General features: G+C 39.7%; 1 protein-coding gene across 2 annotated transcripts in view; it reads right to left on the minus strand.

The window, feature by feature from the left end:
* Window positions 1–18,949, minus strand: part of VCL (vinculin) — a 120,172-nt gene that overhangs the window by 31,466 nt on the left and 69,757 nt on the right. For both annotated transcript variants that reach the window (XM_053692152.1, XM_053692153.1), the window contains exons 6-16: window positions 18,326–18,486; window positions 13,331–13,421; window positions 12,444–12,591; window positions 12,125–12,278; window positions 11,540–11,715; window positions 4,018–4,208; window positions 3,620–3,819; window positions 1,708–1,836; window positions 1,467–1,616; window positions 1,245–1,353; window positions 692–994 (exon numbers count right to left, since the gene is read on the minus strand). In XM_053692152.1, coding sequence (XP_053548127.1) covers window positions 692–994; window positions 1,245–1,353; window positions 1,467–1,616; window positions 1,708–1,836; window positions 3,620–3,819; window positions 4,018–4,208; window positions 11,540–11,715; window positions 12,125–12,278; window positions 12,444–12,591; window positions 13,331–13,421; window positions 18,326–18,486 — 1,812 coding nt within the window. The remainder of the gene's footprint in view (window positions 1–691; window positions 995–1,244; window positions 1,354–1,466; window positions 1,617–1,707; window positions 1,837–3,619; window positions 3,820–4,017; window positions 4,209–11,539; window positions 11,716–12,124; window positions 12,279–12,443; window positions 12,592–13,330; window positions 13,422–18,325; window positions 18,487–18,949) is intronic.

The following is an 18,949-nucleotide window of genomic DNA, read 5'->3' on the forward strand; positions in this document are numbered from 1 at the left end:
GAATCATGAAAGTTTAATTTTGACTTTAATGTAAGCTGGAAGGTGCCCCATGCTTTAAATGAGTGGATACAGAACAAAACATCCCAGGGAAGGTTGCATCATCAAATATTTATAAATGCTTTGTGCAAATATAAAACATTTTATTTATACATCCTAAAAATACACGCACGCACGCAGATATACATCCTCCATATACACACACAGATATTTACACGCAGAGATACATCCTACATATACACACACTACATATACACACACAGATATACATCCTAGATATACACACAGCCCTCAGGCCCAGTTAATTCTAGTTATGCCTCTGAGTGCCTCATAAACTATTTAAAATGACTGTGCACAATTCGATAATGGAATTAAATTGTAAAGTCTCTTAAAACTGCACGCTCAATCTGAATCATGAAAGTTTAATTTGGACTTTAATGTAAGCTGGAAGGTGCCCCATGCTTTAAATGAGTGGATACAGAGAAAAACTTTCCAGGGAAGGTTGCGTCATCAAATATTTATAAAATGCTTTGTGCAAATATAAAACATTTTATTAAAAGGGGATCAATATAATACAACAGGACTAGTTTGACATTGAAATGTACTTGGGGGAATAACTAGTTTCCATCTGCCAATGCAATCGGTTTATCTGATAAACCATTTATTGGTCTAGTGTCACTGTCACACATCTTACCAGGATTAGAGATGTTCCCAGCAACAGCTTTAGCCTCCATGACCATAGGGGAGATGGTCTTGCTAAGCTCATCAGATGCTGCCTTAACAGCCTCACGGAATTTTGGGTCTTCAGAGTTTTCCACCTCTCTCTTAGCTACCAGCAAGATACGATTTGCCCGCCGTGCAATACTGGTGGCTCCGGCAACCAGCATCTGGGGCTGCATATTAGCCATGGCTACCTTGCATTTATCAATGTCCTTCTTTATGGCTTCTTCAGAAGCATCCAGTAGGGATCTAGTGTCAATGGCTTCATCAACCAGGCCTGTGGCATAAGGAGAGAAGTGGGGAGAAGAAGCAGACAGAATAGAGAAGAATAGTGGGGGATGAAGTGTGTTAGAAAAGAGAGAAAAAATTGTTAAAATGATAAAGAAGGAAAATGAGAAAAAAAGGTAACTACACTGGATATAATAACAACAATATAATACAATTTGACTAATACTGATAGTTGGGTTGTTAGAAGTTCTATTTGGTCTAAGTGTAGGACACCAGAACTTTCATTAGGATAAACATACCGGTCATTTTTTCAACATTATCAATCCACTGGTTCTTCATAGTCTCAAAGTGCTCATATGCAGCCTGGTTTCCTGGGTTACACAGCAGGATACGAGCAGCAGATACTACCTGTAAAATAAATTGGTGGGTAAATCATCCTCACATTTGTAGTTCTCAATACACAGAGCACAAATCAGAAGTAGTGAAAGATTCTGAGTTTGTCTCTTCAGTCTCAGGCTCACCTGGGGCGTTAACTCTCTGGCAGACTTCACAGCAATCTGTATTCCTTCCACAGTAGCTTTGTTAGCCGCTCCCACAGCCGCAGCCTTTTCAGCAGTTGCGCCCAGCCTGGCTGCGTGGTTCTCAAAATGTGCCGCCCGCTCTTCAAAGACCTGTTTCAAGAGGTGGAAGGTTGAATGAATAAGAAATATCTACTAGATAGACAGTTTTATTTCTAAACAATATGAATGGGACAGATTTGACCTCTTGTCTGTTTGGAGCATCTGGAGGTGATGTAGCCGCCACAGCCAGGAGTTTAATCGGGGTAGTTGTGTCACTGAATATATCAGACACTTCTTGAGTCATCGCTTCTTGCATCTTCCCCTTCAAATCCTAGAGATGAGACAAAAGCCAGGGTGCATAGTTCTTACACTTTGTACAAACACAAATTATACATAATACATGTACACATATATATATATATCCTACACATATACACTGATATACATCCTACATATACACACACAGATATACATCCTACATATATACACACACAGATATACATCCTACATATATACACACACAGATATACATCCTACATATATACACACACAGATATACATCCTACATATATTCACAGATATATATCCTATATATACACACACGGATATACATCCTACATATATTCACAGATATATATCCTACATATACACACACAGATATACATCCTACATATATACACACACACACACACACAGATATACATCCTACACATATACATCCTACATATACACACACATATACATCCTACATATACACACACATATACATCCTACATATATACACTGATATATATCCTACATACACACACAGATATACATCCTACACATATACATCCTACACATATACACACACACATATACATCCTACATATACACACACACACACACACACACAGATATACATCCTACATATATTCACAGATTTATATCCTACATACACACACAGATATACATCCTACATATATACACACACAGATATGCATCCTACATATATACACACACAGATATACATCCTACACATATACACACACAGATATACATCCTACATACACACACACATATACATCCTACATATACACACACACAGATATACATCCTACACATATACACACACAGATATACACACACACACAGATATACATACTACATATACACACACACACACACACACACAGATATACATCCTACATATACACACACACAGATATACATCCTACATATACACACGCAGAGATACATCCTACATATACACACGCAGAGATACATCCTACATATACACACGCAGAGATACATCCTACATATACACACGCAGAGATACATCCTACATATACACACGAAGAGATACATCCTACATATACACACACGCAGAGATATATACTACATATACACACAAAAAGGCTGATAGAGAACACATAGTTTACAAATGCTACTTTACAACATCTTAAATAATGCAGTCAAGAAGAAACAAACAAAAATAAACACACACACACAAAGACAAAAGTAAAAACTCTATCATGAATTCTGTACCACTGAATAGAGGGCACTCTAAAATTATTTTATTACTAGAATCTGAGCTTGATGCCCTTTCAGATCAGTGCTTCATGTCTTATATAAGTAAAAAATAAATTTCATGATTCAGATAGAGTGAGGAATTCATTTTATAAATAAAAAGAATAATTATCTTTCCAATTTACTCCTGATATAAAATGTACCTAATTCTCTTTGTATCATTTGTTGAAGCATAGCTCATTTCCATGGTATAATACATAAGTGTGTTTGAGTGTACATGTGTCTTGGGCAATATATGTTGAACATTATTGCAAAACAATAGCAAGAGAATTAGACAATAAAACTGGATTTATATATTGTTTCCTATTTGAATCATGTCACTTTTATTACATAATTTATAACGCTGGAGTTTAGTGTTCATAAACAAATCTACATTTCGGTTGTTTGGTGCAATCTGTCAGATCTCAGATCTTATCCTTTAGCTCTTTACAGCATTATCACATGCCCAAATTGCCCACAATAAACAAGAATAAAGTCTTCATTATTCCTACCCTAAAGAACAGCAGTTTTGCCATAAAACACTCTCAGTGGTTATGCCCCATTACCTTGAGTGCTTCCTGTAGTTGTGCTGCCACAGCCCGTGCCTGAGGTGTATCGCCCTCCCCGCGGGCAGTCAGTTCAGCCAGCTGTCCTGCCAATTGCTCCACCCGGTCACATCTTGCCAACATATCCTGGCGATATGGTCCCATCATAGAATTAGCCAAACGGCGTCCTTCTGCCACCAAACCACGTATGGCTGCTTGACCTGTATAAGGGATAACAGTAAGAAGCCTCCACCCAGAGTCCGTTTACATATGTTCTTGGTTTAAACTCGTTCAGGCTCTGAGCTACTAATAAATCAAATATGGACTTTAGTTTTTAGAGAGAACTTCTCTACGTGGAGAGGAATCTGCAGAACAAAAGAGCCGCTCACAACCCTCAACAAGACAGAGCCCTTCCTTACCCACTCCCCTGTCATCCACAGAAGGGTTATCTATCCAACGCTGGGCCTGCTCCACCTTCCCCTCCATATTTATTGCAGCCTTCACTGGGCGGCTGTTTGCCACAGCACGGTTCACCTTGGTCTGTAGGTTCTGCAAGGAGGTGGCTATCTGCTTGGCCAATGCACGAGCCTCAGGTGTGTCTCCTTTACCTCTGTGGTCCGAGAGAAAGACGTGTCAGCAAAGCGTACAAAATGGCACAAATGGTTATTAAACGATTCAGTCTTCCATGCTCACGCTAAGCAATCATGTTAACCTCAGCTATTAAAGGGACATTCTAGTATAATAATAACATTCTATCATTTTTTTTAAAAAATTCATGTTGCAAACGCTGTTTGATCCTCGCAAATGGTTAAAACACATAGTTTAAGTCATACTCAAGAGATGCAATGCATTGCCTCTTCAAAGTAGGTCATGACCGATGAGCCAATCAAAAGTAGCATATGCATGTAGCAGCAAATCATAGAACAGCATACGTTTAATTACGTGTTTTTTTTTGCAGTGGTTAGAAATAAAATTTTGCAACAAGTATTCTTTAACAATAAAATGTTCTAACAAATTACAACATTTTATTATTAGTCCCATTAAATATCCAGTTTTTTTTTTTTTGGCTATGAAACCCAAAACATAAAAACTGCAGTACTGAATATAGAAAAGCTATGTAAACGGGAGAGAGTAGCAGAAATCAATCTCCCAGTGTAGGTGGGGGAAAGACTAGCTCTTGTCTGAATTCACTGTTCCTTTAAATATGATGGGGACATTCCAGTCTCTCTTGATAGCGCGGATTACACAATTTTCAGATGTATATATCAAGATCGTTTTTTTTTCCATAATTAAACATTTTTGGCCAGATTGCGAGTGGAGTGCTAACAGTTACATGCAAGCGAAAAACATAATTTATGCTTACCTGATAAATTTATTTCTCTTGTAGTGTATTCAGTCCACGGATCATCCATTACTTATGGGATATATTCCCTTCCCAACAGGAAGTTGCAAGAGGATCACCCAAAGCAGAGCTGCTATATAGCTCCTCCCCTCACATGTCATATCCAGTCATTCGACCGAAACAAGACAAGAAAGGAGAAACCATAGGGAGCAGTGGTGACTGGAGTTTTAATTAAAATTTAGATCTGCCTTAAAAAAGACAGGGCGGGCCGTGGACTGAATACACTACAAGAGAAATAAATTTATCAGGTAAGCATAAATTATGTTTTCTCTTGTTAAGTGTATTCAGTCCACGGATCATCCATTACTTATGGGATACCAATACCAAAGCTAAAGTACACGGATGATGGGAGGGACAAGGCAGGAACTTAAACGGAAGGAACCACTGCCTGTAGAACCTTTCTCCCAAAAACAGCCTCCGAAGAAGCAAAAGTGTCAAATTTGTAAAATTTTGAAAAAGTGTGAAGCGAAGACCAAGTTGCAGCCTTGCAAATCTGTTCAACAGAGGCCTCATTCTTAAAGGCCCAGGTGGAAGCCACAGCTCTAGTGGAATGAGCTGTAATTCTTTCAGGGGGCTGCTGTCCAGCAGTCTCATAGGCTAAACGTATTATGCTACGAAGCCAAAAGGAGAGAGAGGTTGCCGAAGCTTTTTGACCTCTCCTCTGTCCAGAGTACACGACAAACAGGGAAGAAGTTTGACGAAAATCTTTAGTTGCCTGTAAATAAAACTTCAGGGCACGGACTACGTCCAGATTATGCAAAAGTCGTTCCTTCTTTGAAGAAGGATTAGGACATAATGATGGAACAACAATCTCCTGATTGATATTCCTGTTAGAAACTACCTTAGGTAAAAACCCAGGTTTAGTACGCAGAACTACCTTGTCTGAATGGAAAATCAGATAAGGAGAATCACAATGTAAGACAGATAACTCAGAGACTCTTCGAGCCGAGGAAATAGCCATCAAAAACAGAACCTTCCAAGATAAAAGCTTAATATCAATGGAATGAAGGGGTTCAAACGGAACCCCTTGAAGAACTTTAAGAACCAAGTTTAAGCTCCACGGAGGAGCAACAGTCTTAAACACAGGCTTAATCCTAGCCAAAGCCTGACAAAAAGCCTGGACGTCTGGAACTTCTGCCAGACGTTTGTGTAAGAGAATAGACAGAGCAGAAATCTGTCCCTTTAACGAACTAGCAGATAAGCCCTTTTCTAAACCCTCTTGGAGAAAGGACAATATCCTAGGAATCCTAACCTTACTCCATGAGTAACTCTTGGATTCGCACCAATATAAATATTTACGCCATATCTTATGGTAAATTTTTCTGGTAACAGGCTTCCGTGCCTGTATTAAGGTATCAATAACTGACTCCGAGAAGCCACACTTTGATAGGATCAAGCGTTCAATCTCCATGCAGTCAGTCTCAGAGAAATTAGATTTGGATGGTTGAAAGGACCTTGTATTAGAAGGTCCTGCCTCAGAGGCAGAGACCATGGTGGACAGGACGACATGTCCACTAGGTCTGCATACCAGGTCCTGCGTGGCCACGCAGGCGCTATCAGAATCACCAATGCTCTCTCCTGTTTGATCTTGGCAATCAGTCGAGGTAGCAGCGGAAATGGTGGAAACACATAAGCCATGTTGAAAACCCAAGGGGCTGCCAGAGCATCTATCAGCGCCGCTCCCGGGTCCCTGGACCTGGATCCGTAACAAGGAAGCTTGGCGTTCTGGCGAGACGCCATGAGATCCAGTTCTGGGTTGCCCCAACGATGAATCAGTTGAGCGAAGACCTCCGGATGAAGTTCCCACTCCCCCGGATGAAAAGTCTGGCGACTTAGAAAGTCCGCCTCCCAGTTCTCCACGCCTGGGATGTAGATCGCTGACAGGTGGCAAGAGTGAGACTCTGCCCAGCGAATTATCTTTGAGACTTCCAACATCGCTAGGGAACTCCTGGTTCCCCCTTGATGGTTGATGTAAGCCACAGTCGTGATGTTGTCCGACTGAAATCTGATGAACCTCAGTGTTGCTAACTGAGGCCAAGCTAGAAGAGCATTGAATATTGCTCTCAAATCCAGAATATTTATTGGGAGGAGTTTCTCCTCCTGAGTCCATAATCCCTGAGCCTTCAGGGAGTTCCAGACTGCGCCCCAACCTAGAAGGCTGGCATCTGTTGTTACAATCGTCCAATCTGGCCTGCGAAAGGTCATCCCCTTGGACAGATGGACCGAGAAAGCCACCAGAGAAGAGAATCTCTGGTCTCTTGATCCAGATTTAGTAGAGGGGACAAATCTGAGTAATCCCCATTTTTTACTGACTTAGCATGCATAATTGCAGTGGTCTGAGATGCAGGCTCGCAAATGGTACTATGTCCATTGCCGCTACCATTAAGCCGATTACTTCCATGCACTGAGCTACTGACGGGCGAGGAATGGAATGAAGGACACGGCAAGCATTCAGAAGCTTTGATAACCTGGACTCCGTCAGGTAAATCTTCATCTCTATAGAATCTATATGAGTCCCCAGGAAGGGAACTCTTGTGAGTGGTAATAGAGAACTCTTTTCCACGTTCACCTTCCACCCATGCGACCTCAGAAATGCCAGAACTATCTCTGTATGAGACTTGGCAATTTGAAAACTTGACGCTTGTATCAGAATGTCGTCTAGGTACAGAGCCACCGCTATGCCTCGCGGTCTTAGCACCGCCAGAAGTGAGCCCAGAACCTTTGTAAAAATTCTCGGGGCCGTAGCTAACCCGAAGGGAAGAGCTACAAACTGGTAATGCCTGTCTAGAAAGGCAAATCTTAGGTACCGATAATGATCTTTGTGAATCGGTATGTGAAGGTAGGCATCCTTTAAGTCCACTGTGGTCATGTATTGACCCTCTTGGATCATGGGTAGGATGGTTCGAATAGTTTCCATTTTGAATGATGGAACTCTTAGGAATTTGTTTAAGATTTTTAGGTCCAAGATTGGTCTGAAGGTTCCCTCTTTCTTGGGAACCACAAATAGATTTGAGTAAAAACCTTGCCCTTGTTCCGTCCGCGGAACTGGGTGGATCACCCCCATTAATAAGAGGTCTTGTACACAGCGTAGAAATGCCTCTTTCTTAATTTGTTTTGCCGATAACCTTGAAAGATGAAATCTCCCTTGTGGAGGAGAAGCTTTGAAGTCCAGAAGATATCCCTGAGATATGATCTCCAACGCCCAGGGATCCTGGACATCTCTTGCCCAAGCCTGGGCGGAGAGAGAAAGTCTGACCCCCACTAGATCCGTTTCCGGATAGGGGGCCCTCTCTTCATGCTGTCTTAGGGGCAGAAGTAGGTTTTCTGGCCTGCTTTCCCTTGTTCCAGGACTGGTTAGCTTTCCAGCCCTGTCTGTAACGAGCAACAGTTCCTTCCTGTTTTGGAGCGGAGGAAGTTGATGCTGCTCCTGCCTTGAAGTTACGAAAGGCACGAAAATTAGACTGTTTGGCCTTTGATTTGGCCCTGTCCTGAGGAAGAGTATGACCCTTACCTCCAGTAATGTCAGCAATAATTTCTTTCAAGCCGGGCCCGAATAAGGTCTGCCCTTTGAAAGGAATATTAAGCAATTTAGATTTAGAAGTCACGTCAGCTGACCAGGATTTAAGCCATAGCGCTCTGCGCGCCTGGATGGCGAATCCGGAGTTCTTAGCCGTTAGTTTGGTTAAATGTACAACGGCATCAGAAACAAATGCGTTAGCTAGCTTAAGTGCTTTAAGCTTGTCCATAATCTCATCCAATGGAGCTGTGCGAATGGCCTCTTCCAGAGACTTAAACCAGAATGCCGCAGCAGCAGTGACAGGCGCAATGCATGCAAGGGGCTGTAAGATAAAACCTTGTTGAACAAACATTTTCTTAAGATAACCCTCTAATTTTTTATCCATTGGATCTGAGAAAGCACAGCTATCCTCCACCGGGATAGTGGTACGCTTGGCTAAAGTAGAAACTGCTCCCTCCACTTTAGGGACCGTCTGCCATAAGTCTCGTGTGGTGGCGTCTATTGGAAAAATTTTCCTAAATATCGGAGGAGGGGAAAAGGGCACACCGGGTCTATCCCACTCCTTGCTAATAATCTCTGTAAGCCTTTTAGGTATAGGAAAAACGTCAGTACACACCGGCACCGCATAGTAACTATCCAGCCTACATAATTTCTCTGGAATTGCAACCGTGTTACAATCATTCAGAGCCGCTAATACCTCCCCTAGCAATACACGGAGGTTCTCAAGCTTAAATTTAAAATTAGAAATCTCTGAATCCGGTCTCCCTGGATCAGATCCGTCACCCACAGAATGAAGCTCTCCGTCCTCATGTTCTGCAAATTGTGACGCAGTATCGGACATGGCTCTCACATCATCAGCGCGCTCTGTCCTTAACTCAGAGTTATCGCGCTTGCCTCTTAATTCTGGCAATTTAGATAATACCTCTGTCATAACAGTAGCCATGTCTTGCAAAGTGATTTGCATGGGCCTCTCTGATGTACTTGGCGCCACAATGTCAAGCGCCTCCTGAACACGTGAGGAGAGTTAGGCGGCATAACTTCCCCCTCGTTGTCTGGTGATAATTTCTTTACAGATAAAGACTGACTTTTATTTAAAGTGACATCAATACATTTAGTACACATATTTCTATGGGGCTCCACATTGGCCTTCAAACATAGTGAACAAACAGATTCATCTGTGTCAGACATGTTTAAACAGACTAGCAATGAGACTAGCAAGCTTGGAAAATCCTTTCAAATAAGTTTACAAGCAATATAAAAGACGCTACTGCGCCTTTAAGAAGCACAAAAAAACTGTCACAGTTGAAATAACAATGAACCAAATCAGTTATAGCAACCAAATTTTCACAGTAAATGTATTAAGTTAGCAAAGTATTGCACCCACTAGCAAATGGATGATTAACCCCTTAATACCCAAAACGGATAATCAATTTAACAATTAACGTTTTTATCACAGTCAAACACACTGTCACAGGTCTGCTGTGACTGATTACCTCCTTCAAAATGAATTTTGAAGACCCCTGAGCTCTCTAGAGACGTCCTGGATCAAGGAGGAAAAAGCAGGAAGACTGTGACTGAATTTTTACTGCGCAAAAAAGCGCTAAAATAGGCCCCTCCCACTCATATTACAACAGTGGGAAACCTCAGTTAACCGTTTCTATGCAGAAATATACGTACAGCCATGTGGAAAAATCATGCCCCAAAAGATTTATCACCAAAGTACCTCACAAAAACGAATAACATGCCAGTAAACGTTTTAAACATACATTTTAAAAGTTATGTAGTGTTATCAATAAGCCTGCTACCAGTCGCTTCTACTGCAGTTAAGGCTCATACATTACTTCAGTATTAACAGTATTTTCTTAGTCAAATTCCATTCCTTAGAAAATTACTTTACTGCACATACATACATCAGCCTGATACCAGTCGCTACTACTGCATTTAAGGCTGTACTTACATTACATCGGTATAAGCAGTATTTTCTTAGAAAAATATTTTACTGCACATACCTATTCCCTTTCTGAAGTTACCCCACTCCTCAGAATGTGCGAGAACAGCCAGTGGATCTTAGTTACTTCTGCTAAGATTATAGAAAACGCAGGCAGATTCTTCTTCTAAATACTGCCTGAGAGAAAAACAGCACACTCCGGTGCCATTTAAAATAACAAACTTTTGATTGAAGAAATAATTAAGTATAAAAACTCCACACTCCTCTCACACCTTCCTACTATGTTGAGAGTTGCAAGAGAATGACTGGATATGACATGTGAGGGGAGGAGCTATATAGCAGCTCTGCTTTGGGTGATCCTCTTGCAACTTCCTGTTGGGAAGGGAATATATCCCATAAGTAATGGATGATCCGTGGACTGAATACACTTAACAAGAGAAAGGAGTTTATTGCTTTTATATTACAAGTTGAAAGTAAAGTTAATGCGAATGTGTGAGCGTAATTGCAATTTACGCTAGAATGATTACCCCGTCCCTAGAATGAGTATTGCGTAAATATATATTTATATATAATTATATATTTATACCAATATATATATATATATATAAAAATATATGTATTTATGAATAAATAGAACATATTCTGCTATGTGAAGAACATTGGAATGCAAAATATTCATATTTTCATGTCAGGTTAGCGCACTTGAAAATATGCAATTGGGTTTGTGCACGAGTACGGTGTTAGGTTTTTTCCCCCACATTTCTTGCTCCATTGACTTCTATGGAGGAATACCTTACACTGTTGCGATATTCTAACTTTGGCTTTTTGCGCACATCAGGTTAGAGCGCAAGCAAAACCTTTCTATTTTCAACTTGTAATACCATCGCTACCCGACGCACGCAAAAAGCTTACTTCTAGCAGAGTTAGTGCGTGATCGAGAGAGTTAAATACAGTTCCACTTGTAATCTAGCCCTTTATGATTTATTATTTTATTTAGATAAATATCCATTTGAGAAAAAAAAGAGATAAAAAGCTTATCACTATCTACACAGGAACAGTAATGCAAGTACATACTGTCTGCGAAGGTCAGTAAGCTTGGCAGTGAGAGCTCCAATCTCCCCCAGCGATCTCAGGATATCATCTCTGTCCTTGGGGTCCTCACATAGCTCTGCAATCTTCCTTGCTTCAGCCAGGATGCCTCTGATATTCTCCTCTCCTTCAGGGCCACCATTGGGATCAGCTAGCCAGCTCTGGATATGGTAAACAACAGCCTAACATTATTCACCAATATATGATACTTTTTTAAAAGACAACTATGTGGTCAAGTAGAACAGCGCATCTAGATACAAAGGGCTATTATGAGTTTACCGAAGTGTGTGCATGTGCAACTTGTTCTTCAGCAGGTGCAGGTGCGCAGAGGGCATCTCAAAGGGCTAATGAATATTGCAGGTCACTCTGTGTGCACACTGAATGAAAAACCTGAGTGCATATACCTGAACAAAGGCATTGCGGTCCCCTGTTGCTTAACTTGGTTGCAAATTTGTCTTTTTTTTATTTAAAAAAAAAACAACAACTCTGAAACATCTGAATCTGGAAAAAGAATAATACCAAAAGTATTCTACCTATTATTGTTGTTTAATGTCTCCTGCCTAGACTCACCTGGGCTGCATCAATCCTCTTGCCCACAGCCTGCTTTGAGTTGGTCAGAGCTTCCAGCTTGCGAGCGGCATTTTCTACTCTGGACGTTAGGGCATCAAGTCCCTGCGACACCTGCTGAGCTTTCTGCATGGCAACTGGAGTGGCTCCTTGACCCCTATACAGAAGTGAGATAGATAAATTATACTGGTTAAGACGGATGTGGCAACTTGCATACGATTTTTTAAACATTCATTTGAAGAACACGGTATTGTTCATAGCTATACAAAGGAACAGTAACTCCATATAATGCAATGAACACCAAATACAGTCCCGTTTTTACCTGGCCCTGAGATCAGCCACTTGATCCGTCATCTGTCCAAGTGTTCTACAAGTGCCCAGGATGTCCCTCCTCTCTTTGCCAGCACACAATTCCCCAACCTTGCCTGCCTCATCCAGTATCTGGCGCACTGCCTGTTCTCCTGCATCACCTGTAGTGGGAAGAGTAGGTGCTGAATGCAATGGCATGTAGTGGCGCATGAATAGCAGCTAGCAGACCACTATAAAATGTTCCACTTTATTATTAAAAAAACTAGCATATGTAAGCAAGCTCATAGCTTCTTCCAAGAGTTACACTCACAAGGTCAAAACAACTCTAAGGGTGTTATATTTTATTTACTAAAAAGACCTAAATAGGCCAGATAGCAAAAAATAACACAATTTTAAGTATCCGTTATACCCTGTGATTTCAACTATTTAAACTTATATAATGATTAAATTGTTTCAGAGATGTTTTGACAAGCAGAACCAGATGTCTTAGGAGATTACGACAACAGATAAGAATCATAGGCCCAACAAGTCTACCCAAAATTTCCTAAAGCTATAAGTTTATTTAGTTTTTATGATAGTATTATGCTTATCCCATGTATTCTTGAAGTTTCCTACAGTATTTGTTCTTAACCCCTCTAATGGAAGTTTATTCCATGAATCCGCCATTCTTTCTGTCTTCTGCAAACTACTCCTGAACCTATTATCCCTTCAGCTTGAGATCAGGACCCCGTGTACAGAAATTGTTCTTTTTTGTGAAAAATACTCACAGCCTCAGCTTTAATAAGCCCCTAAAATATCACTATTTTCCCTTCTCTACTCTAAGCTATAAATGAATAATATTGTGGGGGGTTTTAAATATTTTTTATTTTGCAATAATTGGGAATGTGTGACTACTCTTACCTGGAGGGGCGTTAGGGTCTCGAAGCCAACCCTTTGCCTGGTTCAACTTTGAATCAATCTGGGCAAGTGCCCTCTTCATGGCCTCAGTATCCTGTGTAGATGAAGGATGAACATTGTATGAATACAGATACAAGTGTTTTCTAAACTGGACGAGTCTACTCCAACATTTTATTCTACAAATTCTTTATTAAAGTGATTTTATAAAGCAAATACATTGATGCCCTTATCCCTCCCAGGCAGCACATGGCTAGTTACTGGTGGGTAGGTGAGTCTGCTGTTCCTGATTGGCTCACTGGCCTTGCCCATCTCAGGAGCATCTGGGAGGGACTTTAGCAGAGTGCTTTGTCTAAAGTCATTATAGATACATACATACATTTTTAACTGGAAAATAATCTACCTTCAGGTCGACATCATATTGCAGGCACCAAGTCAACGCCTAGAACCATGAATTCTCTAGAGGACACAGCACATTGGCAAGTTCAACCCAATATAACACACAGTCATGAGCAAGTCTCCAATGCACAGCTGATTAAGTTAGATTCTGTAAGAAGACCCTTTCACACGAAAGATTAGTTCTAGCATTTTGAAAACCCCATGTAACAAACTTATTGTTTCTAAAACTCTGCGGTCCCCTCTGAAAAATGATCACGTGGACCTGTTGCAATCATTATCAGAATTTTAGTAACCCCAAGATAGATTTAGGGGAGTCCTTCAAACCCATTCTGATTGGATATTCCAAATCAAATAGATCAGTGATATTAGGACCATTTTATGACCCTTTAGGACTGGACTGTTACCCTATTTTACAGTAATTCTTTATTGCAAATCAGTAGATTTGTTTTTTACATGAACTTGTATACCAAGCAACATCAAAGACCTGAAAAAATAAAAGCAAACATCTGGGCACTGCTGTGATGTTTGGCCTTCTTTAATATGTACATGCAGAGCACAGGCTGGAACAAAAAACCTATTTCCCTGGCTTCAAAAGTAAATAATAAACGAAAACGCATGCTCCTTAGAGCAAAGAAAATTCCCATGCACAGAACACATCACGAGCTTCCTGTAAAACACATAGAAGTACAACAGAACATCAAAACAAAGACATGAAAATTAAACATGAGCGCACATGGGATCATCAGGAATTGGTGAAATCTGAACCGATCACATCAGCCTCCCGTGTTCTTACAAAGTCGGTATAAGATGATATTAGGATAGGAAGATAAACAACCTTCTCTCTGCCTATTGTCCCTTCTTGTTATTCTCTATTTTATGCTCTGTGTATATTGGATGTGTCTAGGTTGAGAGACGTAACTACAGGAGTCTCAGAGGTCTTAATTGAGACCACGAGCGCACCTCTAGGGGGCCTATCTGGCCCTGCAATCACCAGCGGTGTCCCTACAGGGGGGGCACTATGGAGGGTTGGGGGGGAGAGAATGCCTCCATATTTGTAAAGGAAGGCCGTGCAAGTGCCCATCCTCTGGTACAGACTAACCAATAGGGAAGGATTATTCACGGGAGCAAGAAGAGCTTCTTCCCTTGCTCCTATGTGACTATAGGCTCAGCTTCTTCAAGAGCATAAAGCGGGGCTTGCCCTATGCACAGATAGGCAAACAGACAGACACGATTCACACTCTTCTTGTAAAGTCTGTATTATCCTCATTGCTGAAGCATGCAACATTCACTTTTATATCATTGTTGAGTAAGGGAACTCAGGCTTCAGAAAGGAAGTATACCTGGCTTTCCATATACAATGTCACATCAAGCAATGAACCCTTCGTCACACACTATTAGTATTAAAAGAGGGATAAAACACAGCAAACTGTACCAGGGCATGCGTGACAGTGCGCTTACCTTCTACACACCATAACACATTTATTTAAAACAAAAACAGACAGAAAAAGGGAAGAGAGAGGATAGTGTAAACTCAGATCATGGAAATAATGACATAAACACAAATAAAATATATGGTAAATCAAAAATAATAAGAAAAAAGCACAAGAAGAAAATGCTTAATTTAGTAATCATCTGATTTTATTTTTAGTGAAATGTCTTTGTACTAATATTCTGACACTGCAAGGGCCCTCAAGTCTGCGTGTTTAGTAAAAAGCTAATCAGTAGATGAACTAGATGTTATCAGTTGTGTGAGATATATATATATATATATATATATATATATATATATATATATATATATACGCACATACATATACACACACACATACACTGTATATATATGTGTGTGTTTACACCAATACAGTCCAACTGCTAGAGCAGTTACTACATTAAAGGGTCACAGAGGTCAAAATTAAACTTTCATGATTCGGATACAGAATGCATATTTTTTTTTTAAAAAGTTACAATTTACTAAGGCAACAGCTTCTACTGAGCATGTGCAAGAGTAGACAATATATGCACATATATACACATTTGTGATTGGCTGATGGCTGTCACATGAGGGGAAAATAGAAGTAACTTTGAAATTTGTCAGATTTTTTTTTTATTAAATTCAGACTAAGTGCTATTGCATTGTTTTTGATTATGCAATTCTACTGTATTTGATGGTTCTTTAAATAACTTTCATTATCCAAGTCCAGTAAGTGTGAGCATATATTTTGGATCAAACTGCACTGTATTGCTGTATAAGCACGCATATACCTATACCTATAAACAGATGGTCTGATGAAGATGCAGAGGTGCCCGGAAACATCACTATATGTCTAAATGTCTGGATATATGAATGAAATTATTTTACTTTTTAGTCCAGTGAGGGAGTGTTCCAGGATTTAAAAGTGTTACACACTTGGGGCTTATTATAACGGAGGGATACTTGTCAGTGCAAATACTGTCTAAAAAAAATTATATATCTTAAAGGGACACTGAACCCAATTTTTTTCTTTCATGATTTAGATAGAGCATGCAATTTTAAGCAACTTTCTAATTTACTCCTATTATCAATTTTTCTTCATTCTCTTGCTATCTTTATTTGAAAAGCAAGAATGTAAGTTTAGAAGCCGGCCCATTTTTGGTTCACAGCCTGAGTTGTGCTTGCTGATTGGTGGCTAAATTCACCCACCATTAAACAAGTGCTGTCCAGTGTGCTGAACCAAACATTGGCTGACTCCTTATCTTTAGATGCCTTCTTTTTCAAATAAAGATAGCAAGAGAACGAATAAAAATTGATAATAGGAGTAAAGTTGCTTAAAATTGCAAGCTCTATCTGAATCATGAAAGAAAAAATTTGGGGTTAGTATCCTTTTAAAGCACAACAAATTGAATAAGAAAATATTACCAACTCCCTTATGCAGCATATATATATATATATATATATATATATATATATATATAAAGCTTACTATATGTTATGCTCAGTAAATTATCAGCAGTGCTCATGTCCCCTTAACATACAAACTCCCAGAGCCAATAGATTTGAGAAAAAATATTACATTTCACTGAACCCTGAAATTTGCAGAATGACCACAAGATGGCACCTGCAGATATGTTTTCAGCTTTGCAGTCAGCTGCACTAGGAATATAGGAGAAAATATATATGCCCTGTAAATCCTGGCCTGCTGACAATATAAGCAGCTTAAAGGGACACTGAACACAATTTTATTCTTTCATGATTCAGATAGAGCATGCAACTTTAAGCAACTTTTTAATTTACTCCTATTATCCATTTTTCTTCATTCTCTTGCTATCTTTATTTGAAAAGTAAGAATGTAAGTTTAGGAGCCGGACCATTTTTGGTTCACAACTTGGGTTGTGCTTGCGGATTGGTGGCTAAATGCACCCACCAACAAACAAGTGCTGTCCAGAGTACTGAACCAAAAACGGTCTGGCTCCTTAGCTTAGATGCATTCTTTTTCAAATAAAGATAGCAAGAGACTGAAGAAAAAATTATAATAGGAGAAAATTAGAAAGTTTATTAAAGTTGCATGCTCTATCTGAATCATGAAAAAAAAAATTGGGTTTAGTATCCCTTTAAACTAGGTAATGAATTAATGATATTAAAAAACCCCATCTATGGTAGCTAAGTGGACAAGAGCTTAAAAAAAGGACATTTAACACCTCTGGGTAGTGTAGCATTGGCGGTACACAGATATTTTTCCAGGGTGTGGAGGAAAATAAATATAATAGAAACAGGAACCTAGTGAGCAGGTTGTCGTCGAAATTCTGAAATTAAATCCAACAGCGCCGTGAAGCAACGACATTGACTAGGGAAGATGTTAGATGGCAAAACTTAAAGAAGAAATAATATTCAAAATTTAAATGCACAAGTGAATTTCAGTTGAAAACAGAAGCATTTTTGCAAAAGACTTCTATTAGTAGAACGGCTTTTAGTAAAGGTTATGAGCGTTTCAGCAATAATCTTTACCGTGAATGGAGAATACACACATATGCCCTGTGCACCATCATTCAAACATTGTGCTTCCTCATGGAGCTAAAGTGATTTAACATTCCATGTATTTGTCTCATCAAAAGCAGGCGTGGTATTTGAATGTAGATGCACAGTTAATATGTACATATGCTCACTGAAACAGTAAGAGCTTTATGTCCCTTTTAAGTCCTTAGATATCTCAGAAAAATACATATCTCCTAACATGTTGCTAGATATTAGGGACTCAGGAGGTTGAGGGTGGGCCATTGCCATTTTGTGGGTGGGGCCACAGATAGATTGTGGGCAGGATCATGGGTGTGTTTAGGTGAAGAGTGGGTGTGTCTGGCAGTCTATGGGCGGGGCTAAGGGAAATTCTGTAAATAGGGACATGTGGTTGTCTAAGAGAGACAGAGTGCAGAATTAGGGATTGTCCCACTGGGAGGTCTGTAAAAATGAAAAAAAGTGTATGGAACACAACTCTAAGAAAAAGTTGATCCGCTAAAGAATAATATTTTCTCTGGGAACATTATTACAATAATCGTTTTCCTATATCATTATTAAATCCATTGGTCACAATGTTCATACTAAGTTAACTTCTTCCCTCTAATAGACCTCACCTTGCTAGCCCAAGCGTCTTCATCCCAGGAAGTAAGTTGCAGCACTCTGATAATTTCATTAATTTCTGTACTCATTTTCTCGACAGTAAAGTTGCGGTTTTTCAGCGCTTCCTCGATACCCTGGCTACGGGAGTTTTTAGTTGTCACAAAGATCTTCATGGCTGATAAGGTGTTAAAAAGAAGAAGTGGCGTGAAAAACAGAGGTTCATGAACTGGGTCATAAAAAGTAGGAGCCAAAATAAGTAATCTATTTCCCAAAGAAAATATGGTCAAATACTTTGAATGTGTTCTCAGTGATCCATCGTGTATTAATTTGTTTATAAATAACTCATTTAGTTTTTTTGTCATTTGAATTAGCTGCTTTTGCCCATTAACCTAATCTTATACTAAAAATGTTTAATACTACAGTACCGAGTACAGAGAAGAGCCAGCAGAAGAAATCGCAATACCAATGGGGGTAGGAGAGATAAGTACTAAATGTTCTTTTTAATTTGTTCTTTCTAAGAGTCTGATGATTATAAACTAGCCGGCATGGAGAGAAATCTGGCAAAGTCTTTGGGTGCTTTTTTTTAGCATTATTTGCAAGTCAAGTGTCTTTCCTTCACACCAAGAACCCTCTGTAGA

The sequence above is a fragment of the Bombina bombina genome, chromosome 9 (genome assembly GCF_027579735.1).
Source record: "Bombina bombina isolate aBomBom1 chromosome 9, aBomBom1.pri, whole genome shotgun sequence".
NCBI lineage: Eukaryota > Metazoa > Chordata > Amphibia > Anura > Bombinatoridae > Bombina > Bombina bombina.